At 42.9% G+C, this 26,638-nt stretch overlaps 1 protein-coding gene across 1 annotated transcript in view; it reads right to left on the reverse strand.

Annotated features, from left to right (window-relative positions):
• The window catches only part of CCNB3 (cyclin B3), a gene marked incomplete at its 5' end in the record, with an annotated part of 65,052 nt that overhangs the window by 31,442 nt on the left and 6,972 nt on the right, over positions 1-26,638 (reverse strand). The window contains 3 exons of the mRNA XM_081081873.1: positions 443-2,440; positions 3,731-4,163; positions 9,655-9,785. Coding sequence (XP_080937999.1) covers positions 443-2,440; positions 3,731-4,163; positions 9,655-9,785 — 2,562 coding nt within the window. The remainder of the gene's footprint in view (positions 1-442; positions 2,441-3,730; positions 4,164-9,654; positions 9,786-26,638) is intronic.

Below are 26,638 nucleotides of genomic sequence, written 5' to 3' on the forward strand. Positions count from 1 at the left end.
GTTTTGCCTACAAGAGGGCTATTTCTCTTTCTATTTGCCAAATCTCATCCCTTTACCCTTTCAATTTACAACTTAAAGAGCATCTTCCTTAGGAGATGCCTCCGTGAACTTTACCCATCTTTGACTGAAGTCCACTTGAATTCAGATTGCAATTACTAAGAAAGGCAATTTCCCAAGAAGTAAATACTACTGCAAAGCCTATATATATTTATATACAGTATTACAGGCTCTTGTGGGTATTCCTAGAATAAACACTCTCTAATTGCTTAGGTGAATCACTATGCCAATCAGAAAGTCAAGAGGTTCTACAAGGCCAACTTGATTTACTATAGCTTATAATATATAGTTCAGTTTCTGTTTAAGAAAAAAAAATCTCTTTGCTAGCAGCTACCTCCAGGACAACAAAGAACATTTAATCTAATGTAAGAAGAGAGCAGAATACCTCCTTCTTTGATATATGGCGCCAATAGGAGAAACGTTTTTTGGAACTGGATTTACGAGCACTGTACTTCCTTTTGGTTTTATACTTGCCCAAACTAGTCATTTTTCCAAAGTTGGCCATGCCTGTTTGGGATTCAGGGGGAGAGTTGAACACATGTGAGCTGTTATTAACTTGGAGTGTTGATAAATCTTTAAGAAAAGTGTCTTCCTTTTGGGTGGGATTATCTTGCAAGGTCAATGGCTCCTCAGAGGACAACTTCTTCTGAGTGGTAGATTTCTTATTCAACATCTTTAAATTGAATGAGTCATCGATGGTAGGCTTCCCCTGAAAAGTTAATTCATCAATGATGAAGGGATCCTTCTCAATGCTGGGCTTCTGCTGCAAGGACAATTGCTTCTTCAAGAGGAACACCTCCCCTTGAGCAGTGGACTTCTCCTTTAAAGATAATTGACTCTCTGTGCTTATTGCTTCAGTGGAGAGCTTCTTCTTCCGAATCAATGGTTTCTTCAAAAGGAAATCCTCTTCAGTGGTGCTTTTCTCCTGAAAAATCAACTGCTTCTTCAAGGAGTCCTCTTTGGTATCAGTGATATGCTTCTTCTTTAAAGATAACAGCGTCTTGTCAATTGCCTCCTCAGCTGAAGACTTCTTCCTAAATGGCCCTGGCTTCAAAACAAAGAAATCCTTATCTTTGCCAATCATATTCTGCAAGTCCAACACTTCTTGGCAGATGGACATCATTATTTGAGTGGTGTACTTTTTCTTATTTAAAGATAATGGCTCCTTGCTGGAGATTGCCTCATTTGTGGTATGTTTCTTCCTAAAGGAAACTGGCTCCATAAGAAATTCATCTTTGCTGTGAATATTCTCCTGCAATGCCCGAGGCTTCTTCAAGAGGGCTACCTCCCCCTGAGTGGTGTGCTTCTCTGGCAACATAGATGATTCCTTGAAGAGGAACTCCTCCTCAGTGGTAGGCTTCTTTTTAAAGGACAATGGCTCCTTAATGAGTGACTTCTCTTCAGAAATGGCCTGCAATACTAGTGGCTTCTTCAAGCAGGATAGCTTATCTTCAGTGGTACGTCTCTTTGCAAACACTAGCACCTCATTGGGGGTCGCCTTCTCAATGGTACGCTTCTTCTTAAAAACCAAAGGCTCCTTTAAAAGTGACTCCTCTTCAGTTGGATTCTTTTGCAAGGCCAAGGGCTTCTTTAAGACAGACATGTCCCGCTCAGTGGTATGCTTCTCTTGCAACAGAAATGGCTCTTGGAAAAGGAACTCCTTAGTGGTAGACTTATTCTCAAAAGGAAATGGTTCCTTATTGAGAAACTTCTCTCTGGGGGTGGCCTTCTGCAATATTAGTGGCTTCCTCTTATAAGACACCTTCTCCTGAGTGGTACACTTATTTAAAGTTAATAGCCCCTTGGTGGTGGTAGACTCCTCAGTTTTAGGTTTCTTTCTAAAGTCCATTGGCTCCACAAAAGAATCCTTTTCAATGTTATTGTCCAGTGAGGTCATTTTCTTCACAGAGCCGAACTGCTTAGTGGTAGACTTATTCTCAAAAGGAAATGGTTCCTCATTGAGCAACTTCTCTCTGGGGGTGGCCTTCTGCAATATTAGTGGCTTCCTCTTATAAGACATCTTCTCCTGAGTGGTATACTTATTTAAAGTCAACAGTCTCTCAGTGGTGGTAGACTCCTCAGTTTTAGGTTTCTTCCTAAAGTCCATTGGCTCCACAAAAGAATCCTTTTCAATGTTATTGTCCAGTGAGGTCATTTTCTTCACAGAGCCGAACTGCTTAGTGGTAGACTTATTCTCAAAAGGAAATGGTTCCTCATTGAGCAACTTCTCTCTGGGGGTGGCCTTCTGCAATATTAGTGGCTTCCTCTTATAAGACACCTTCTCCTGAGTGGTATACTTATTTAAAGTCAACAGTCTCTCAGTGGTGGTAGACTCCTCAGTTTTAGGTTTCTTTCTAAAGTCCATTGGCTCCACAAAAGAATCCTTTTCAATGTTATTGTCCAGTGAGGTCATTTTCTTCACAGAGCCGAACTGCTTAGCGGTAGACTTATTCTCAAAAGGAAATGGTTCCTCACTGAGCAACTTCTCTCTGGGGGTGGCCTTCTGCAATATTAGTGGCTTCCTCTTATAAGACACCTTCTCCTGAGTGGTATACTTATTTAAAGTCAACAGTCTCTCAGTGGTGGTAGACTCCTCAGTTTTAGGTTTCTTCCTAAAGTCCATTGGCTCCACAAAAGAATCCTCTTCAATGTTATTGTCCAGTGAGGTCATTTTCTTCACAGAGCCGAACTGCTTAGTGGTAGACTTATTCTCAAAAGGAAATGGTTCCTCATTGAGCAACTTCTCTCTGGGGGTGGCCTTCTGCAATATTAGTGGCTTCCTCTTATAAGACACCTTCTCCTGAGTGGTATACTTATTTAAAGTCAACAGTCTCTCAGTGGTGGTAGACTCCTCAGTTTTAGGTTTCTTCCTAAAGTCCATTGGCTCCACAAAAGAATCCTTTTCAATGTTATTGTCCAGTGAGGTCATTTTCTTCACAGAGCCGAACTGCTTAGCGGTAGACTTATTCTCAAAAGGAAATGGTTCCTCACTGAGCAACTTCTCTCTGGGGGTGGCCTTCTGCAATATTAGTGGCTTCCTCTTATAAGACATCTTCTCCTGAGTGGTATACTTATTTAAAGTCAACAGTCTCTCAGTGGTGGTAGACTCCTCAGTTTTAGGTTTCTTCCTAAAGTCCATTGGCTCCACAAAAGAATCCTTTTCAATGTTATTGTCCAGTGAGGTCATTTTCTTCACAGAGCCGAACTGCTTAGTGGTAGACTTATTCTCAAAAGGAAATGGTTCCTCATTGAGCAACTTCTCTCTGGGGGTGGCCTTCTGCAATATTAGTGGCTTCCTCTTATAAGACACCTTCTCCTGAGTGGTATACTTATTTAAAGTCAACAGTCTCTCAGTGGTGGTAGACTCCTCAGTTTTAGGTTTCTTTCTAAAGTCCATTGGCTCCACAAAAGAATCCTTTTCAATGTTATTGTCCAGTGAGGTCATTTTCTTCACAGAGCCGAACTGCTTAGCGGTAGACTTATTCTCAAAAGGAAATGGTTCCTCACTGAGCAACTTCTCTCTGGGGGTGGCCTTCTGCAATATTAGTGGCTTCCTCTTATAAGACACCTTCTCCTGAGTGGTATACTTATTTAAAGTCAACAGTCTCTCAGTGGTGGTAGACTCCTCAGTTTTAGGTTTCTTCCTAAAGTTCATTGGCTCCACAAAAGAATCCTTTTCAATGTTATTGTCCAGCGAGGTCAATTCCTTCACACAGCAGAATTGATTCTCTTGACTTATATACAACTTCGTGGAGGATAATGTCCTCTTAGCAAAAGTTGCCTCTCCAGTTTCATGCTTATTCCCAAAAGTCACTGGCTCTGAAACAAACTCAAAATCACTCTCAGTCTCCCCCAGCAAGGATAGTGGCTCCAGAAATTCAGATGTGTTATTCCCATTTATGTCGTCCTTTAAAGATAATGACCTCTTGATACGAGTTGTGTTCCTAGTAGTAGGTTTCTCTTTTAAAACTAATGGCTTTTTTAAAAGAGATGCCTCCTCAGTAGTGGGTGCTTTAGAGATGGTAGATATATTCAGAGAGGGTGGTTTCTCCACAAACTTTAGTACCATGGTGCTAACTCCTGATGATGACAGTTCCAATTTATATCTGTAAAGAAAACAATATCTGGGTAAGAAGAATGTAGTTCCTAGAATCTTCACCTACCATCTCATTTTGTTGCCAAATGTACTAAAGGTATGAAAGTGAAAAGACTTTCAACTCCAGGAGACAGATTAGAGTGTAAAAATCAATGCGTACCATAGTGAATTAACTAAATAGCAGTTTATAGTTTCTATGACCTACATCCCCTCACTTTTCTGAAAAATTTCTCCTGAAATCCATGCTATACTTTTAGAATATATGATTTATTACCTTTATTTATATGTAAAGGCTTTCATTATAATACTTACCACATTGTATGAGTTATCTGCTTACATATCAGTCTCCCTCACTAGCTGCAATTATTTGTCTTTATATATTAGAACTAGGCATCTGGTAAAATTCAGGTTGAAATTAATATTTTGAAAGCTTATGAGAGAGGATTTTAAGAGAGAAGTGTATAAGAGGCTCAAGAAGGGTTATAAGTAAAAGCTGGGCACTTAACGTTGGTGGTATCTAACCATAGTCCCTTTACCCTACACTATTCACAAGGTATTTTCTCAGTGGACATGAAAAGACCAAAATAAGTATTGTTCGCATGTGTCAGATGCAAAGCTTTGTTTTGTATAGGATTTCATGTCCAATCAGAGTGAGTAACCTGGTGTAACTAAATCATTGGATGACTAGAAATCAGAATAAGAGAGAGGATTAAAAACAAATACAATCATCAGTCTGCACAAGAATAAGTACCTCCAAGAAACTATGTATCATATGATTCCATTTATCTGAAACACCAATAGACATATCCATAGAGGATATTCATAACAGAAAGTAGATTGGTGGTTGACTGGGGCTGAAAAGGGGTGGGTCTGGGAAGGGAAGGGTAGAAAGGAAGACTGAAAAGGGAAGGGACTGCTAATGGGTACGAGTTTCTTTTTTTGGGGGGGGGGTACAGAATATTGGAAAAGTTCTAAAATTAGATAGTGGTGATGTGATGGCTATACAACTAACTCTATGAATATAATACCAAAAAACAATGAATTATTTTTAAAAAAGAAGTGCCAGCTGTATTAGTAGAAATTGACAAGCTGATTCTAAAATTTATATGGAATTTCAAGGAACCCAGAATAGCCAAAACAATCTTGAAAAAAAGGAACAAAGTTGGAGGTAATTTCAAAATGCCTTACAGAGCAACAATAACCAAGATAGTTGTGGTACTGATATAACTACAGATATGTAGATCAATGGAGTAAAATTAAGAGTTCAGAAATAAACACTTACCTTAACAATCAATTTTGACATGGTTGTCAAGACAATTAAGTGGAGAAAGATTAGTCTATTTAAGAAAAAGGTGCTAGAACTGGATCTCTACATGCAAAACAATTAATTTAGACCCCTAACATACACCACCAACAAAAATTAACTTAAAAAAGCCTAAGTTAAGAGCTAAAACTTTAAAACTCTTAAAAGAACATCATAAAAATAAGCAAAGAAAAAAAAAGGTCATGGACATAGTATGGTGATTACCAGAGGAAAAGGGGGGTGGGGGAGGTAGAAGAGGGTAAAGGGGGATAAATAGTGATGGAAGGAGAATTGACTTGGGGTGGTGAACATACAGTACAATATATAAATGATGTATTATAGAACTGTACACGTGAAACAAAAAAATTCAATAATATTCTTTAAAAATAAAAATTTTAAGACGTAAATCTCTATAACCTTGGATTTGGCACTGGTTTCTTATTAAATATGACACCAAAACATAAGCAACAAAAGAAAAATATAAATTGAATTCCACAAAATTAAAAATGTTTGTGCATCAAAGGACACCAACAGGAAAGTGAAAATACACCCCACAGAATGGATAAAAATATTTCCAAATCATTTATCTGATCAGGGACTTATATCTAGAGTATGCAAAGAACTATTACAAATTCAATAATGAAAAGCTCAATGACTAAATTATAAAAAGGGGACAAAGGATCTGACTAGATATTCTTCCAAAGAAGATATGCAAGTGACCACTAAGCATATGAAAGATGTTGAATATCAGAGAAATGCAATCTAAAGAAGGAGATACTACTTCACACCCACTAGGATGGTCATAATTTTTTTTAAAGAAAGAAGATAACAAGGGTTGACAGGGATATGGAGGATTAGAAACCCTCATATATTGCTTGTAGGATTGTAAAATAGTGCAACCACTGTAGAATACAGTTTCACAGTTCCTCAAAGAGTCCAACATAGAATTGCCATTTGACCTAGCAATTATATTCCTAGGAATATACACAAAAGGATCCTATATAATAAAAGCCTAATACGCTAAGTGTCTGGTCATTCAGTCGTCTGTTCAATCAAAGCATGATATGCTAAGGCTGCTCAACCACTCGCTATGAAATGCACTGACAACCAGGGGACTGACACTCTGACCAATAGGTTAGCTTGCTGCTGGGGTCCAGCTGATCAGGACTGGGCGAGATGGGCCAGACACAACCTGGAGCCCTCCTGTGGTCCCTCCCCGACTGGCCAACCTCCTGTGTCCCATCCCTCCCCGGCCCTGATCATCCACCAGTGGGGTCCCTCAGCCTGGCCTGCACCCTCTCGCAATCATCAATCCCTTGGGGGATGTTGGAGATACAGTTTCAGCCTGATCCTTGAGGCCAGGCTGAGGGACCCCACTGGTGCACAAATTCGTGCACTGGGCCTTTAGTCTATCTACACTAATAAAAGAGAAATATGCAAATTAACCATCACTCCGCCACTCCACTATTCCTATAAGCCACGCCCACCAATCAGGAGTGAGTATGCAAATTAACCCAACTAAGGTGGTGGCGGCCACGGAGCTGGAGCAAGCAAGAGGCTTGGGTTGTCCCAGGCGATGGAGGAAGCCAAGTTTCCCGCCTGCCCTGACCAGCCCTGGGCTCTGCTCAAGGCTACAAAGTTTCAATTATAGAAGATAAATAAATCCCAGATACTTGCGTCCAGCCCACCCTGGCCTCCACTCAAGGAGGTGCTGAAAAAAAAAAGAAAAAAAGGAGAGGCTGGGAGCTTAGGTCGCTGGGGGGCGTGGCCAGTCTGTAAATGGCCCTCAGCCCCTCACCCAGGCTGGCCAGGCACCCCAGCGGGACCCCCACCCTGATCCAGGACGCCCTTCAGGGCAAACCAGCTGGCCCCCACCCGTGCACCAGGCCTCTATCCTATATAATAAAAGGGTAACATGCAAATTGACCCTAACTGGGAATGACTGGTCACTGACACATACTGACCACCAGGGAGCAGACGCATAATGCAGGGGGAGCTCTGCTCAGCCACAAGCCAGGCTGATGGCTGCCAGCACAGCGGTGGTGGCAGGAGCCTCTCCCGCCTCCTCAGCAGCACTAAGGATGTCCGACTGCAGCTTAGACCTGCTCCCCGCTGGCAAATGGACATCCCCCGAGGACTTCGGGGCTGCCAGAGGAATGTCTGACTGCCAGCTTAGGCCTGATCCCCTGGGGATCCCAGCAGGTGGACATCCCCTGAAGGGTCCCAGACTGTGAGAGGGCACAGGCCGGGCTGAGGGACCCCCCCAAGTGCACAAATTTTTGTGCACTGGGCCTCTAGTATATATATAAAAGCCTAAGTGACTGTTACAAATGAACAACTGGAACAACAGGTTGACCAGTTGCTATGATGCACACTGACCACTAGGGGGCAGACGCTCAACACAGGAGCTGCCCCCTGGTGGTCAGTGCACTCCCACAGGAGGAGCGCCACTCCGCCAGAAGCCAGAGTCATGGCTGATGAGCACAGCTACCATGACAGGAGCCTCTCCTAACACTGTGGCAGTGCTACCAAGCAGTAGTGGCAGGCACAGTGGGCTGGGATGAGCATGAGCAGTGTGGTGCCGGCTCAGGCAGGTTCCTCCCTGGCCGCCTGCTGCTTGGTGCACTGCTACATCCCTCAGGGGATGTCTGACTGCCTGGCCTGGCCTGGCCTGCGAGGATCAGGCTAAACCAGCAGTAAGACATCCCCTGAGGGGTCCCAGACTGCAAGAGGGAGCAGGCCAGGTTGAGGGACTTCCACCCCCCCCCCCCCGCCCAAGCACGAATCCATGCACCAGAACACTGGTTGAAAATAAGTGTTCAAACAAAAACTGGTATGTGAATGTTCATACGAGCACTATTCAGAATAACCAAAAGGTGTAAACAACCCAAATATCCACCAACTGATGAAAGGATAAACAAAATATGGTATATGCATCCATAGGATGGAATATTTGGCAATAAAAAAGGAATGAAGTACTCATACCTGCTACAACATGGCTGAACCTTGAAAACATTATGCTACATGAAAGAAGCTGGACACATAAGACCACAAATTATATAATTCCATTTATATGAAATGTCTAGAATAGGCAAATCTATAGAGATGGAAAATAGATTAGTAGTTGCTTAGAGCTCAGAAGGATGGCAGAATTGAGATATGATAGCTAAAGGCACAGGGTTTCTTTTGGGGCTGAGCGTAGATCTATGAACCAGGAGGTCATGGATCAATTCCTAGTCAGGTCACAAACCTGAGTTTTGGGCTGGATCCCCAGTAGGGGGTGTGCAGGAGGCAGCCAATCAATGATTCTCTGTCATCATTGATGTTTTTATCTATCTCTCTCCCTTCCTCTCTGAAATCAATAAAAATACATTTAAAAAAAATAAACCAAGTAGGGCTAACTGCTAATCTTCTGGTTTGATTGCTTTGAGTTGGGTAATTGACAAAGTGTCCTGTGGACCTGGCATGTTAATTTTCTTAATTTCCCCAACTTTTCCCCCTTACCATTTGGAACCCATGCTTAGCCCCATTATAGATATCTATCTAACCTATTCTATTCTTCCCTGATGAAGTAATTCCCACTGGAATGAGGAGAAGATATAGAAACATCTCACTCCACTCTCTAACTCCTCTTCTAATAAAATTTTTCCTCAGGGTAAATCCTTTCTCTAATCCTAGATGGGAATACTTATACTTACCATATTTGCAGAACCTATGAACAGTTCCCTGTAACAGCTGGAAAACACATGTTTTTGGCCTAGGGAGACAGTAATCTCTCTCCAATAACAAGGGACAAACATCCCCTAAAGCTTCTAATGAATAAATGGACTAGCAAGCTATCAAACAGCTGCTAAGAATCCTCTGAAAATTTAAGTTGCCCCAAACTCTCAAGCACAGAGAGTTCAAACAGGGACTGAATTACTAAAAGATAGAAAAGGTGAGCACAAGATCTTTTGGCAAATTCCCCAATGACAACAGCTTTTTCAATATGCAAATACACCATGGAAAAGGAGAGGGAGAAAAGAGGCCTGTAACATTTTAGCAACCACAGCTGAGTCCACCTCAGCAACCAAAGTTAATGTAGTAATCACCAACATGGCTTATTAAACATGTTTTCAATGAGGACAAAAGGAAGTCAAAAGGATGTCACACACTCTCCTTTACCATCTAAAACAATGCCATCTGTGTCACCTCTTACGTTTTTATATTTATTGCATTGTTTCTGGCCAACTCAAGAGCAGGTGTGTTCTTGTTTATCTTCTTGGAAATGTCTTTAACAACCTCCTTATTGGCTTCCTTCTTGGGTTGGGCAGGTGGACTCTGAGAAGCCTACAAAAAATAGGGGAGAAAAGGCAGCAAAAAAATTGAGAGAACAATAAATTACCCAATAGGTGGCTCTTATAGGAAAGTCCTGACCCACATCCCCACCCTAAACACTTTGTTTGAGTGTTCGAGGAATAATCAAAATATCTCACAACCAGTATAGTACTGGTGTGGACTAATCACAGTGAAAGCTAGTAGAACAGTACAACTGGTAATTATTAGCTAAATAGCAGTCCTAAATCAAGCATGTCAAACTCACAGCCAGCAGGCCATATGCCTCATTTAAATGATTCTAAGAAATATAGAAAGTAGTTCTTATCTCCATGTTAGGCATACTGGCTGGCAAATTCTCCAAAAGATGTTTTGCTAATATCACATTCCACTTTCACCCCAGAAGATGTTCAGAGGTGGGGGGAGGCAATATAACTGGCTTTGCTTCCTGGGTATACTAGGTCAACTAGGTTTTCAGGGTTGAGCTCTAACACAACACTACCTATGATACATTTATTCCATTTCATTGAAGGGATATTAAATATGGAACTCTGAGGAGTTCCACCCCATATTCTAATCATGACTAATTGTATTAAACATTAGGAGAGATCCCGAGTCTGCAAATAATGTCAGTAAAATTAAATTTATAAGTTATACCTTTAAAATGAAATACATTTAACCTAATTATAGTCCAAATAAATACCATTACCATACTAAAGAAAAAAAGAAGATAATATAAGAAAAGAAAAAACTAGCTTAAGTAAACACAACATTAGACTATATACCCTCAATATGTACACTGTCAATCAGGGTGGATTTGTGGAGTGGCAGGGAATACTGCCAATAAATATGGAACTCTTTTTAGTAGGTTTGTTTATTATGATGGTATATATGCAGTAATTTTGAAAATCCTTTAGAAATATTACAGTATTGAGTAAATGTGTTGATGTTCTTGGGAACCAGGATTCTTATTGTAGAAGAAGAAACATAAAAGCATGGATTGGGGAATAAAAGAAGGAATCCTGTTTATTAGAATGAGGGCTGTGTGAACATGATTTTTAAATATGCATATCTATATATACATCTGAATATCTATAATAATAGAAGAGTAATATGCTTATTAGACTGAACGTCCTTCTGGATGACCTTCTGGACAAAGCTTCAGTGGCAGGGGCCGAGGCAGAGGTGCCTGCTGCAGTGGGCGGGGGCCGAGCCCCTTGCATGAATTTTGTGCATCGGGCCTCTAGTATAGAATATGTGTGTATAGATCAGTGATGGCTAACCTTTTGAGCTCGGCGTGTCAGCATTTTGAAAAACCCTAACTTAACTCTGGTGCCGTGTCACATATAGAAATTTTTTGATATTTGCAACCATAGTAAAACAAAGACTTATATTTTTGATATTTATTTTATATATTTAAATGCCATTTAACAAAGAAAAATCAACCAAAAAAAGAGTTCGCGTGTCACCTATGACATGTGTCATAGGTTCGCCATCACTGGTATAGATATATGTATATGTATGTTTAGGTACATATATGCATGGATGTGTGTATACATGCAGATATTTCCTAGTTCTGTATATTGAAAAGTCAGAAAATTAGACACCCCGTAACACACCTAGCACTGAGATCTTGATCTCTAGTACCATTCAAGAGCTGAGATAAAATAGAAACAAGATGAATCTGGAACATCCTGTTATGCTGGAAAGAAACTGCTAAAAAAAAAAGGTATGAGAGTATGTCACAGTAGTCAGATTGAAGGGGACCCTACTGGCTAAATCTGGGACAGTTTCAGCACCAAAATACTTAAGCACAGACCCTCCATCCAAGCCCACTGCTTCAGCCATAGGCCCTGCATGACTCAGTGCCTGGACCCTTTGGGGAGAGCTAAAATAGGAAGACAAAGCAACAACCCCCAAAGGAAAGAAAAGGAGGAATTGCCAGAAAAGGAACTAAATCAGCGGTTCTCAACCTGTGGGTCAAGATCCCTTTGGGGGTCGAGCGACCCTTTCACAGGGGTCACCTAAGGCTATCGGAAAACACATATATAATTACATATTGTTTTGTGATTAATCAGTATGCTTTAATTATGTTCAATTTGTAACAATGAAATTGGGGGTCACCACAACATGAGGAACTGTATTAAAGGGTCGCAGCATTAGGAAGGTTGAGAACCACTGAACTAAATGAAACAGAGGCATGCAATATGTCAAAAGAAGAATTTAGACCAGGAGTCATACAGTTCTTAAACAGGCTGCATAAGAAAATCAACAACTTATGTAAGGGGAGATTAAAAAGGGTGGCAGAGTAAGTGGATGCTGCATGGACATGCACCCAGGAACAAACTGGTATTACAACTAAAATACAGAAAAACTTTCTGAATAATCAACGGAAAACTCGCAGGAAAGAACCCTGACATCCAAAGACCAAAAGTGGAAACTGTATAGAGCAGTGGTTCTCAACCTTCCTAATGCCACAACCCTTTAATACAGTTCCTCATGTTGTGGTGACCCCCAACCATAAAATTATTTTCATTGCTACTTCATAACTGTAATTTTGCTACTGTTATGAATCTTAATGTTAATATCTGATATGCTATATGTGTTTTCTGATGGTCACAACCCACAGGTTGAGAACCGCTGGTCTAGAGACTGGTAGGAGGGGTGGAGGTAGGAAAGGGCTGGCCAGGTGCCCACAGAGAGCAACTGAAGTCCTGGAGAGATATCTGAGCTGTGAGAGGTTGCCACTGAGAACTCTGGGATCTAATCGCCAAGCTGGGCCCCCAGCAGAGAGCATCAAAACAGGAGGGTACCCACATAACATCTGACTGTGAAAAGCAGCAGGCTGCTGTCTGCCAGAGAGTAACAGCTGAAATCTTAGGCACCCTCTTAAAGGGCCAATGCACAAAATTCCCTGTGGAGCCACCCACCTTGTGCTCCAGCAAAGGGAGAGTGAAGTGGACTGGAGCTATGAGAGTAGAAGCCAGCACTGGGAGACTCAGGGGATAGAGCTCAGAAGGCAGACACCCAAAGTATCCTGGGCTGAGTAATTCCCTCACACAGCAGAGGACATCTTTCCCATATAGACATTTGCCTTGCCTGAGGGAAGACAGTTGGCACACCCTATTGGAAAACACCTTGCCCTGAGGCTACTTAAGAGACTAAAATAACAATTGGCCTCCAGGCACAAGAAACTCTTGCCACACCTGAGGACAATTGCCTGGGGGGTAATTCAAGTTGGAATCAAATCAGTCTGTAGGCAGAGGCAGTCTCTTGAGGCTTTGAGTCTTTGCCTGATCTAATTAGTCAGAAACAGCCTTTAACACTGTCCTGCACTAGAAATTGAGAGGTATTGAGCATCTACATAATACGTAGTCACAAACCCAAACAGAAAGCCAAAATGAAGAGGCAAAGAAACAACCCCCAAATGAAAGAACTAGAGAATTCTCCAAAAGAGATAAATGAAGCAGAGATAAGAAATTTATCTGACACAGAGTTCAGAGTAACAATGGTAAAGATGCTCAACAGCATGAAAAGGGATATAGTAACTGTGAAAAAGAACAGTCTGAGATAAAGAATGACAACACAAATAAAGAACACATTGGAAGGAATACACAGCAGATTAGGGGAAGCTGAGGATGAAATCATTGAATTTGAAAACAGAGTTGAAAATATCACTCAACTAGAAAACTAAAAAGAAAAAAGCAATTTAAAAACAGGAGGACAGCTTAATCCTTTGTACACCATAAGTGTCTAATAGATGTGAGTGGCAGACCTTCCCCACACACCATGCACATCTATAGCCACACAAAAAATAGCAATATTACACTCGGTGATTTCCAGTTACAGGTAATCAGGCAATTAGTTCAAAAACGTATATTAGCACGATGTGAGGAAAGGAAACATTATGCCGCTGACTTGCCATCCAGATTATATGAATGGCATTTTTTGGGGGAATATCTGCCGAATGGGAGAAAAATCTACATGGAAAAAGTGTCTGGTATGCTCTTCTACTAGTATTAGTAGAAACCAGTGAAAAGAAACCAAATACTTTTGTAAACAATATAATGTTCCATTATGTGTTGTACTGTGTTTCCAACTTTATCATAAACTGAGGTGATTTTAATAATAACTAAGTGTACTTTTTTCAACTGTGTATGTACTACGTAAAAATCATTAAAAATGTTCTTTGGAAGAATTTTTTTAAAAAATGTTTTCTCTAAGTTGCAGCCCTGACCAACTTTAAAATCATTTTTCATGAGAATTTTCAACTGAAAATATTCAAGAACACATGAATTGTAATATATTTATTTTTATAATATTCATTGCAAATTGATTTTTTAATTAAGTTCAAAATATAGTGACATGTGGGGATGGTTTCTATTTTGGACATGTGGCAGTTAACTGGTTAAGAGAGTTGTGGGACAATGTGAAATCCTAATATATAAAAATTCAGGACCCATAATATTCCAAACGACCAAAGTCTTGACCAACTGGAAGTCAGTCCTGCAGTCAGTGCTGAGTTGCCAGCAACCCAGCACTAACTGCCGCTGCTGCGGGTTTGGAGACCAGCACTGACTGCCGAGGGGGCTGCGGATCAGGCCTGGAGAGAGAACCAGGGTCTGATCCATAGCCTCTGTGGCAGCTGTTGATCAGTCCTTGCCTCTCTCTCTCCAGCCCTGGCCAACAGCCATGCCTCTCTTTCTCTCCGGGCCTCCTCGAGGGCTGCTTATCAGCCCTGCCTCTCTGATCAGGCCTGGAGATAGGCCAGGAGACGCTGAGTGGCATAAAAACTGACCAAGCAGAACCAAATCTGGGTAAACTGCGAGGAGCCAATGACTGCATAGGAGGCAAAGCTTTTGATGCTGACTGGCATAGAAACTGACCAATTAGAACCTACTCTGGGTGTACTGCGAAGGCAGAACCTAAGGTGGGGGCTGAGGGGGGGTTTTAAGGGCAATAGTTGTTTGGTGTAAGGTGTAAGAAAGCGATTCAATTTTTTAATTACTGGTTTGGCAGTATAGTGCATATGGCTGGCTATCAGTCCAGATATAAGGGATTATGTATTTTTGTCTTCCAAGAGCATCTCCTCCTGCTGAAAAAGGCATTTACCCCCCATTTAAGCAATCCAATCCTATACAATTTATCTATATTAATAAAAGGGTAATATGCTAATTAGACCGGGTCAACTGGCCATGTTCCAGATGCCCGACTTCCTTCCGAACAAAGCCATGGTGGTGGGGGCTGAGGCAGAGGCAGTTAGGGGTGATCAGGCTGACAGGGGAGGGCAGTTGGGGGCGATATCAGGCCGGCAGGGGAGGGATGTTGGGGAAAGTTCAGGACAGTAGAGAGGGCCATTGGGGACGAGATTGGGTCAGCAGGGGAGGGCAGTTCGGGGCAAGATGAGGCTGGCAGCAAAGGGAAGTTAGGGGCAATCAGGCAGGCAGAGGAGGGCAGTTGGGGGCAAGATCAGACTGACAGGGGAGGAAAGTTGAGGGCAAGATCAGGCCAGAGGGGTGGGCAATTAGGGGCGAGATCAGGCCAGAGGTGTGGGCAGTTAGGGGCAAGATCAGGCCGGCGGGGAGGGCAGTTGGGGGCGAGATCAGGCCAGCAGGGAGAGGGCCGTTTGGAGCAAGATCAGGCCTGCAGGCGAGAGCAGTAGGGGGAGAGGTCAGGCTAGTAGGGAAGTACCATTGGGGGTGAGATCAGGCCAGCAGGGGAGAGCAGTTGGGGTGATCAGGCAGGCAGAGGCAGTTGGGAGTGAGATCAGGCCAGCAGGGGAGGGCAGTTAGGGGTGATCAGGCAGGCAGGCAGAGGGGTTAGGGCAGCCGTGGGCAAACTACGGCCCACGGGCCGGATCCGGCCCGTTTGAAATGAATAAAACTAAAAAAAAAAAAGAGACCGTACCCTTTTATGTAATGATGTTTACTTTGAATTTATATTAGTTCACACAAACACTCCATCCATGCTTTTTTTCCAGCCCTCCGGTCCAGTTTAAGAATCCATTGTGGCCCTCGAGTCAAAAAGTTTGCTCACCCCTGGGTTAGGGGCAATCGGGCAGGCAGGCAGAGGCAGTTGGGGGCAATGAGGCAGGCAGGAAGGTGAGCGGTTAGGAGCCAGCAGTCCCAGATTGTGAGAAGGATGTCTGACCATCAGCAGTTGGACATTTTCCAAGGGGTCCCCGATTGGAGAGGGTGCATGCTGGGCTGAGTGAACCCCCTCATGCACGAATTTCATGCACCAGGCCACTAGTGTAACAATATTAGAATAGTAGGTGTGCCAGAAGAAGCAGAAAGGGAGAAAGGCACAGAGAAGGTGTTTGAAGAAATAATGGCAGAAAACTTCCCTAACTTGGTAAAGGAAAAAGTCACACAAGTTCAGGAGGCACAGAGAACCCCAAGAAAAAAGAATCCAAACAGGCCCATGCCCAGACACATCATAATTAAAATGCCAAAAATTAAAGATAAAGAATGAATCTTAAATGCAGCAGTAGAAAATAAAACTGTTTCCTACAAAGGCGTTCCCATAAGGCTGACACCTGATTTCTCATCAGAAACTCCACAGGCCAGAAGGGCGTGGCATAAAGTACTCAAGGTAATGGAAAACAAGGATCTGAGACCAAGATTACTATATCCAACAAGGCTATCATTCAAAACAGACAGTCAAATAAAAAGCTTCCCAGATAAAAAGAGGCTAAAGGAGTACATCACCACCAAGCCAGCATTACAAGAAATGCTAAAGGAATTGCTGTAATAATAAGAAGAAACAGAGAGAGAAACCTAGCCATACAGAATTAAAATGACAATAAATAAGTACCTATCAATAATAACCCTAAATGTAAATGGAATAAATACTAAAATAAAAAGGCGTAGGGTAGCTGAATGGATTCAAAAACATGACCCAACTATATGCTATCTACAAGAGACCCACCTCAAAACAAAAGACACACACAAGATGAGAGTGAAGGGATGGGAAAAAATTTTCCATGCAAATGGAAAAGAAAAGAAAAAGCTGGAGTAGCAATACTCATATCCAACAAAATAGACTTCAAAAGAAACACCATCACAAGAGACAACAAAGTTCACTACATAATACTAAAGGAGTCAATCCAACAAGAGGATATAACCCTGGTAAACATACATGCACCCAACATAGGAGCACCTAAATATATAAAAAAAACTTCTAGAGGACTTTAACAGAGAGATCAACAATAATACAGTCATAGTAGGAGACTTCAACACCCCTCTGACTTCTCTGGATAGATCTTCTGGACAAAAACTTAACAATGAAACAGAGACTCTAAAGGACACACTGGGTCAGACTTAATTGACATTTATAGAACATTTCATCCCAACACAGCAAAATATACATTCTTCTCAAGTGCACATGGATCATTCACAAAGATAGACCACATGTTAGGACACAAAACAAGTTTCTACAAGTTTAAAAATATTGAAATCATATCAAGCACCTTCTCAAATCACAGTGGAATGAAATTAGAAATCAACTGCAGTAAAAACACCCCAAATCATTCAAATACATGGAGGCTAAATAGCATATTACTAAACAATGAATGGGTTACCAATGAGATCAAGAAAAAAAATCAGAAACTTCATGGAAACAAATGAAAATGAACACACAACAATGCAAAATCTCTGGGACACAGCAAAAGCAGTCCTGAGAGGGAAGTTCATAGCAGTATAGGCATACCTAAAAGACAAGAAAAATCAGCAATAAACTATTTAACCCTACAACTTAAAGAATTAGAAAGAGAACAACAAAAAAAGCCCAGAGTAAGTAGAAGGAAGGAAATAATAAAGATTAGAGCAGAAATAAATAACATAAAGACTACAAATACAATACAAAAAATCAATGAAAACAAGAGCTAGTTCTTGGAAAGAATAAACAAAATTGATGAACCATTAGCCAGACTCATCAAGAAACAAAGAGAGAGGACCCAAATAAATAAAAACAGAAACAAAAGTGGAGGAGTAACCACTGACACCACAGAAATACAAAGCACTGTAAGAAAATACTATGAACAACTACATGCCAACAAGCTGGACAATGTGGATGAAATAGACAAATTCCTAGAAAAAATATAATCTCCCAAAACTGAATCAGGAGGAATCAGAAACCCTGAATAGGCCAATAACAACTGATGAAATAAAAGCAGGAATCAAAAAAACTCCCACCAAACAAAAGCCCAGGTCCAGACAGCTTAACAGGAGAGTTTTACCAAACATTCAAAGAACTAACACCTATATTCCTCAAATTATTTCAGAAAACTCCAAGAGGAAGAAACATTTCCAAACTCTTTTTATGAGGCCAGAATTATCCTAATTCCAAAACCAGATAAAGACACTACAAAGAAAGAGAGTTAAAGGCCAATATCCCTGATGAACATAGATGCTAAAATCCTCAACAAAATATTAGCAAATGGCATCCAGCAATGTATTAAAAAGGTCATACACCATGATCAAATGGGATTTATTCCAGGGATGCCAGGCTGGTACAATATTCGCAAATCAATAAACATGATACATCACATATACAAATTGAAGGACAAAAATCACATTATCACATCAATAGACACAGAAAAAGCTTTCAACATAATCCAACACCCATTTTGATAAAAATTCTCAGCAAGGTGGGAAGAGAGGGAGCATATCTCAACATGATAAAGGCCATATATGACAAACCTACAGCCAACATCATACTCAATGGGCAAAAAATAAAACTATTTCCCCAAAGAAGAGAACAAGTCAGTGATGCCCAGTTGCACCATTCCTGTTCAGCACAGTTCTGGAAGTTCTAGCCATAGTAATCAGACAAGAAAAAGAAATAAAAGGCATCCAAGTTGGAAAAGACTATCATTATTCGCAGATTACATGATATTGTACATAGAAAACCCCAAAGACTCCATAAAAACCTACTAGACTTAATAAATTAATTCAGCAATGTAGCAGGATACAAAATTGATACCCAAAAATCTATGCCTTTTTTATAGACTAATAATGAACTCACAGAAAGAGAAACTAAAAAAAAAAAAATCCCATTTACTATTGCACCAAAAAAATTAAGATACCTAGGAGTAAGCTTAACTAAGGAGGTAAAAGACCTGTACTCAGAAAACTATAGGACGTTGAAAAAAGAGATAGAGGAAGACATAAACAAATGGAAGAATATACCGTGTTCATAGACTGGTAGAATCAACATCATTAAAATGTCCAAACTACCTAAAGCAATCTACAGATTCAATGCAATCCCCATTAAAATGCCAATGGCATACTTCAAAGACCTAGAACAAACTCTCCAAAAATTCATCTAGAATAAAAAAAGACCCCAAATAGCTGCAGCAATCCTGAGAAAGAAGAACAAGGTAGGAGGGATTTCAATACCAGATATCAATCTATATTACAAAGTCACAGTTCTCAAAACTGTCTCATACTGGCACAAGAACAGACATATAAACCAATGGAACAGAACAGAGAACCCAGAAATTGACCCCAGCCATTATGCTCAATTAATATTTGACAAAGGAGGCAAGAACATACATACAATAGAGTCAAGACGGTCTCTTCAATAAATGGTGTTGGGAAAATTGGACAGATACATGCAAAAATATAAAACTAGACCACCAACTTACACCATACACAAAAATAAACTCAAAATGGATAAAGATCTTAAACATAAGGTGGGAAACCATAAATATCTTAGAAGAATCCATAGGCAGCAAAACATTAGACATATGTCATGGCAATATCTTTACCAATACAGATCCTAAGGCAATGGAAACTAAGGAGAAAATAAACAAATGGAGAAAATACATCAAAATCAAAAGCTTCTGCACAGCAAAAGAAACCATAAACAAAATAACAAGAAAGCCCACTGCATGGGAGAACATATTTGACAACGTTCTCTCCGATAAGGATTTAATCTCCAAACTTACTGGGAATCCATACAACTTAACAAAAGGAAGGTAAACAATCCAATCAAAAAATGGGCAAAATACCTAAATAGACACATACAAAAGGCCAAGAGACATATGAAAATATGCTTAAAGTCAGTAATCATCTGAGAGATGCAAATCAAAATGACAATGAGGTACTATCTCACAACTGTCAGAATGGCTATCATCAACAAACTACAAGTGCTTATGGGGATGTGAAGAAAAATGAACCCTCTTGCACTGTTGGTGGGAATGCAGACTGGTGCAACCAATGTGGAAAACAGTATCGAGTTTCCTCAAAAAATTAAAACGAGAACTCCCATTTGACCCAGTTATCCCACTTCTAGGGATATACCCAAGAAATCAGAAAGGATATATGCACCCCTATGTTCATAGCAGCACAATTTACAATAGCTAAGAGTTGGAAACAGCCTAAGTGCCCATCAGCAGATGAGTGGATTAAAAACCTGTGGTACATCTATGCAATGGAATACTATGATGCTTTAAAAAAGAAGGAATTCTTACCATTCACAACGGCATGGATGGACATGGGAAGCATTATGCTAAGCGAAATAAACTAATCCAAGAAAGATAAATATCACATGATCTCATTCATTTGTGAAATATAATGAACAACATAAACTGATGAACAAAAATAGATCCAGAGATAGAGAAGCATCCAACAGTCAAACCTCAGAGGGAAGGCAAGGGAGGTGAGGTGGGGTAAGAGATCAACCAAAGGACTTGTATGTATGCATATAAGCATAACCAATGGACACAGACATTAGGGGGATGAGGGCATGTGCATGGGGAGGGAGTGGCCAGGAAGAGGTCAATGAGAGAAAAAGGAGACATATGTAATACTTTAAACAAACAAAAATAAATAAATAAAAAACTAAAGTGGGCAAAGAGGGTCAAATATATGCTGATGAATAGAAACTATACTTTTGATGGTAAGTATGCTATAGTGTATACAGATATCAAATTACAATGTTGTATCTGAAAATTACATAATGTTATTAACCAATGTTCTCTCAATAAAAGAAAAATATTTCTCTAAAAAATAAGTTTCATTCAGAAGAAACTTGATATCTGTGACAGGATCACTTTACATTTCTATTTAAATTTGTGTTAAATGTTGTTTAAATGAGTTATAATATGCTATACTTTTATTTGCTTTGATTTCAACCTGGAAAATATGATCTACACTAATAAAAGAGAAAAATGGTAATTGGCGTACGGCGATACCGTTTTCATTGGCTAATCAGGGCTATATGCAAATTAACTGCCAACTAAGATTGGCAGTTAACTGCCAACAAGATGGCGGCTAATTTGCATATGTAGGCACAATGCAGGGAGGCGAAAGGGAAAGCAGGAAGAAGCCCCCTGCCACTGACTGATCGGAAACCCAGGGGGGAGCTAAGAGCTGGGGGGCAGCCATGATCGGAGAATCAGGTGCCTTTGCCGCCCTGGCCAGTGATAGCAGGAAGTAGGGGTGGAGCCAGCGATGGGAGCTGGGCACGGTCGAAGCTGGCAGTCCCGGGAGCTAGGGTTCCCTTGCCTGGGCCTAAAGCAAAGTCCACGATCGCGGGGCCACTGCAGCTGCGGGTCCCCGCTGCCCGGGCCGGACGCCTAGGCCAGAGGCGTTAGGCCTGGGCAGGGGCGGAGCCTGCAACCGCAGGGAGCTGGGGGTCCCCTGCCCAGGCCTGACACCTCTGCCGGACCCCTCAGGCCTGGTCAAGGGGCCGATCTGGTGATTGGTGATCGGAGGGTGATGAGGGTCAACTCCTCTGGCCGAGGCATCAGGCCTGGGTGGGGGGTGGTGCTGGGGATTGGGGGGATATGATGGTCCCCTTGCCCAGGCCTGAAGCCTGGGTCAGAGGCGTCAGGCTTGGGCAGGGGGTGGAGCAAGCGATCAGAGGGAGATGGGGGTCTCCTGCCCAGGCATGATTCCTGGGCCAGAGGCCTCAGGCCTGGGCGGGGGCCAGAGCCAGTGATCGGGGGGAGATGGGGGTCCCCTGTCCAAGCCTGACACCTCTGGCGGAGGCGTCAGGCCTGGGCAAGGGGCCAATCAGGCGATCAGAGGGTGATGGGGGTCTACGCCTCTGGCCGAGGCATCAGGCCTGGACAAGGGGCAGAGCCAGCAATCGGAGGGGTCTGGGGGTCCCCTGCCCAGGCCTGACGCCTGGGCCAGAGGCATCAGGCCTGGGCTGGGGGGCAGAACCAGTGATGGGGGGAAATGAGGGTCCCCTGCCCAGGCCTGACGCCTCTGTCAGAGGCGTCAGGCCTGGGCAAGGGGCCGATCCTGCGATTGGAGGGTGATGGGGGTCAACACCTGAGGGCTCCCAGTATGTGAGAGGGGGCAGGCTGGGCTGAGGGACACTCCCCCTCCCCACCCCCCAACACACCCAGTGCACGAATTTCATGCACCGGGCCCCTAGTATAAAATAAAAGTACATTTTTACATTAAAAAAATAATACTTAAGCACAATAATGAATAATAAACCACTGAAAAATAGGAGTTAATAAGTCCATACCAATAATAAATAAGCAGGGAAGAAGGGAAGGCTCATGCTTGTAGTAGAATATCCAGGTCAGTGTAATAAATGGGGAGTGAGTGCTAGAGTTGGAAAAAATCATCATAAGATTGATTTAGGGAAATAAATCATCAATGGATGCTAAATCTAGGGGACATTTTTTATGAAGAGCATGTTATTTGCAGGCTCTTAAGAGTATATCCCACAGATTGCCTATTTGTTGCAAGAGGATAAAAAGAAACAGTAATTATATATTGGAGAAACCAGACAACAGCTTAACTCAGTGATCAAATTTAACATTACCAATGAGAGACAGATGGGCATTGTGTGTCTCCAGATGCGATAGCCTAAGAAGGACAGAACATCACCTACACAGCATTCTAGCCAAGAATGTATAACATCAATCTAATCACATGGAAACATCAAATAAACATAAAATGAGGAATGTTCTATTTTTAAAAGGGGAAGTTGGGTGGGACTATATTCTTCAAAAAGGGTACCGTCATAAAAAAAGAAAACAAAGAAAGACTATGGAAATGTTCCAAATTAAAAGAAGCTAGAGACATGACAAGCAAATGACCCCAGACTGAATCCTTTACTGGAGGAGGAAAAATGTTTATAATGTTGATCTTATAAAGTCAACTGGAAAAATCGGAATATAGACAATATATTACAATAGATTATAAAAATATTGTATCAATGTAATTTTATAAATTTGTTAATTGTACTGTGGTTTCTCCAAGAAAATATACACTAAAGTACTTGGGGATAAAGGACGATGATGGATGTAAGCAAATGCGATAAAGTCATGTGATACATGACTTTAGGTAAGACCTTATGTGTATTCTTTGTACTATTTTTTATTTTTGCAAATATGTATACTTGAAATTATTTCTAAATAAAATATTTTTAAAGTGATACTTTTGTATCTTGAGATCAATAGGGAATTCTTTCTTAGGCACTCAAGTCATCCCCTCTGCTCTTCAAAGAGCTTGGCAGTTTTCATTTTAACTTTACCTGAAGCTTTATTAATTCCTAATATATGCAATTGAGATTCAGAATTGAAAAATAAAGTACATTCTTGGCAGGAGAGAGGTGGAGACCCTAGCCCAGCCGTGGGCAAACTATGGCCCACGGACCGGATCCGGCCCGTTTGAAATGAATAAAACTAAAAAAAAACGACCGTACCCTTTTATGTAATGATGTTTACTTTGAATTTATATTAGTTCACACAAACACTCCATCCATGCTTTTGTTCCGGCCCTCCAGTCCAGTTTAAGAATCCATTGTGGCCCTCGAGTCAAAAAGTTTGCCCACCCCTGCAACCCCTAGGGTGACACTCTGTACCTGCCATATGTAAAGGTTTGAAGCACAGATATTTTCAGATCTAAGCTCAAGGAGACTTTTAACTGTACTTCCCCATAATTCTTTCACCACGACATAGGAAAATAGAGTTGAAAATCCTACTGACACAAAATCATTTAGGTAAATGTGGATATGGACCCTATCTCCTTGACTACTGGCTTAAGATCAGCTCTTACATATCAGAATCCTTCCTATGCCAGAATGACAAAGGAGAGGGAAAGAAAAAAACTCAAAGCAGATTAACTAATTAAAACAGGTCAAAACTTTTGGCAGGCTAGGACTTCACTGTAGTGAATAGTAAGGAGAAAACAGATATGGGTATAGAGAGCCCTATTAATACTTATAGAAAGAAGAAAATAATCATATAGGGAACCCCAAAATTCATAGAGAAAGGAGCCCTAAACCTTCAAATAGATGAGCTCAGACATTTGCAAGTGGCCAACCCTCTAAATGGCTTAAGTACATTGTAATAATGGGAGGTTCTCTGGAAAGCACCGGTGACCAAAGTGAATCCTCAGAACTTGAATGCAAAAATGGAAATGGGCTTTCTGGGAATCTGGAAAGCTAGATAGAGACAATACTGCTCAGGGATGTCTTTCTAATCCCACCCCGAATGCTGAATGAGGATGTGGCCTAGCAGATGTTGAATTCAGTTAGAGTATCAGGAGGGTCCTGGATATCTGCATGTACTTACTATTAGTTTATTTGTGTTTATTCTTTATAAACTAGTGGCCCAGTGCACGAAATTCATGCATGGGGGAGGGGGTGTTCCTCAGCCCGGCCTGCACCCTCTCCAGTCTGGGACCCCTCGAAGGATGTCCTACTTCTGGTTTACAGGGATTGGGCCTAAACCGGCAGTCAGACATACCTCTTGCAATCCGGGACTGCTGGCTCCTAACCGCTCACCTGCCTGCCTGTCTGCCTGATTGCCCCTAACCACTCTGCCTGCCGGCCTGCTCGCCCCCACCTTCCCTCCCCACTGGCCTGCTCACCCCCAACTGCCCCCCTGCTGGCCTGCTCACTCCAAACTGCCCCCTGCTGTCCTGATCACCTCCAACTGACCCCCACTGATGGCCTGCTTGCCCCCAACTGGCCCCCCTGTTGGTCTGCTTCAACAGCCCCACCCCCCAACAGGCTGATCACCCACAACTGCCCTCCCCTCTTGGCCTCTAACCACCTCTACCTCGGCCCCGCCACCATGGCTTTGTCTAGAAGAACGTCCAGAATGTCTCCCGGAAGGTCTCCCAGTCTAATTAGCATATTACCCTTTTATTAGTATACTAGGGGCCCAGTGCATGAAATTCATGCACTGAGGGGGTGTCCCTCAGCCCAGCCTGCCCCCTCTCACATACTGGGAGCCCTCAGGGGATGTCCTAGTGACGGCTTAGGCCCATTCCCTGCTCCCCTTGGGGATAGGGCCTAAGCCGCAGTCTGGCCTCCCTTTGTGGGAGTTGACCAGGCTGGTCAGGGGAAGGCACCAGCCCCATCACCCCGCTGCTGCAGCCACTGCCAGTCACTGCAGCCAGCAAGGTTTTTTCATTGACATGGACTCCAGTCCCTTCACCATAAAAAAATGGCAACTTTCTTTAGGCATTTTCAAGATGTGTCTTTCATATAATAATAATTTCTTTATTATTTTTTTTTATCCTCACCTGAGGATATGTTTCCATTGATTTTTAGAGAATGTGGAAGAGAAAGGGAAAGACAGAGAGAAACATCAAAGTGAGAGGAAAACTTTGATTGGTTGCCTCCTGCATGAGTCCTGACCTGGGCCCCGGCCAGGAAGGAGCCTGCAACCTAGGTACATGCCCTTGGTCAGAAATGAACTCAGACCCTGCTATTGGCAGGCCAAGGCATTATCCACTGAGCAAAACCGGCTAGGGCAGAATGACATTTCTTAGCCCTCCAGCAGTGGACCTTCGTTTTGTTTCACCAGGAGTGTGGTGAAAACCCTAGATCACCTTTTTGGATTCTTATTACCCAAGTTACTAAGAATATTACCAGTGGCATACAGGGAGCTTAACCAATAACCAATGAGCTGTCGGAAAAGGTGTTTCCTCTGTAGTTCACACCAACCACCGGCTTGTCCCCCCACCCCCCAGGCCTGACGCCTCTGGCCCAGGTTTCAGGCCTGGGCAGGGGACCCCCATCTCCCATGGATCACCGGCTCCGCCCTCGCCCAGGCCTGAGGCCTTGGCCAGAGGCGTCAATCCCCATCACCCTCCGATCACCAGATCGGCCCCTCACCCAGGCCTGACGCCTCAGCCAGAGGCGTCGACCCCCATCACCCTTCGATCACTGGATCGGCCCCTCACCCAGGCCTGATGCCTCGGCCAGAGGCATTAGGCCTGGGCAGGGGACCCCCAGACCCCTCCAATTGCCTGCTCCGCCCCCCCCCCGCCCAGGCCTGATGCCTCTGGCCCAGGCTTCAGGCCTGGGCACGGGACCCCCAGATGCCTTGATTGCCAGCTCCACCCCCCGCACATGCCTGACGCTGGGCCAGAGGCATCGACCCCCATCACCCTCCGGTAGCAGGATCGGCCCCTTGCCCAGGCCTGATGCCTCCACCAGAGGTGTCAGGCCTGGGCAGGGGACCCCCATCTCCCCCCGATCAACAGCTCTGCCCCCCGCCCAGGCCTGATGCCTCTGGCCCAGGCTTCAGGCCTGAGCAGGGGACCCCCATCTTCCCCCCCATCACCGGCTCTGCCCTCACCCAGGCCTGATGCCTCAGCCAGAGGCGTCAACCCCCATCACCCTCCGATTGCCAAATCAGCCCCTTGCCCAGGCTTGACGCCTCTGCCAGAGGTGTCAGGCCTGGGCAGGGGACCCCCCAGACTCCTCCAATTGCCAGCTCAGCCCCCTTCCCAGGCCTGACGCCTCTGGACCAGGCTTCAGGCCTGGAGTCCCGCTGGGGTGCCTGGCCAGCCTTGGTGAGGGGCTGATGGCTGTTTGCAGGCTAGCCACACCCCCTTCAGGGTGGGGGTCCCCACTGGGATGCCTGGCCAGCCTGGGTG

The sequence above is a fragment of the Myotis nattereri genome (assembly GCF_964212035.1).
Source record: "Myotis nattereri genome assembly, chromosome: X".
Classification (NCBI taxonomy): domain Eukaryota; kingdom Metazoa; phylum Chordata; class Mammalia; order Chiroptera; family Vespertilionidae; genus Myotis; species Myotis nattereri.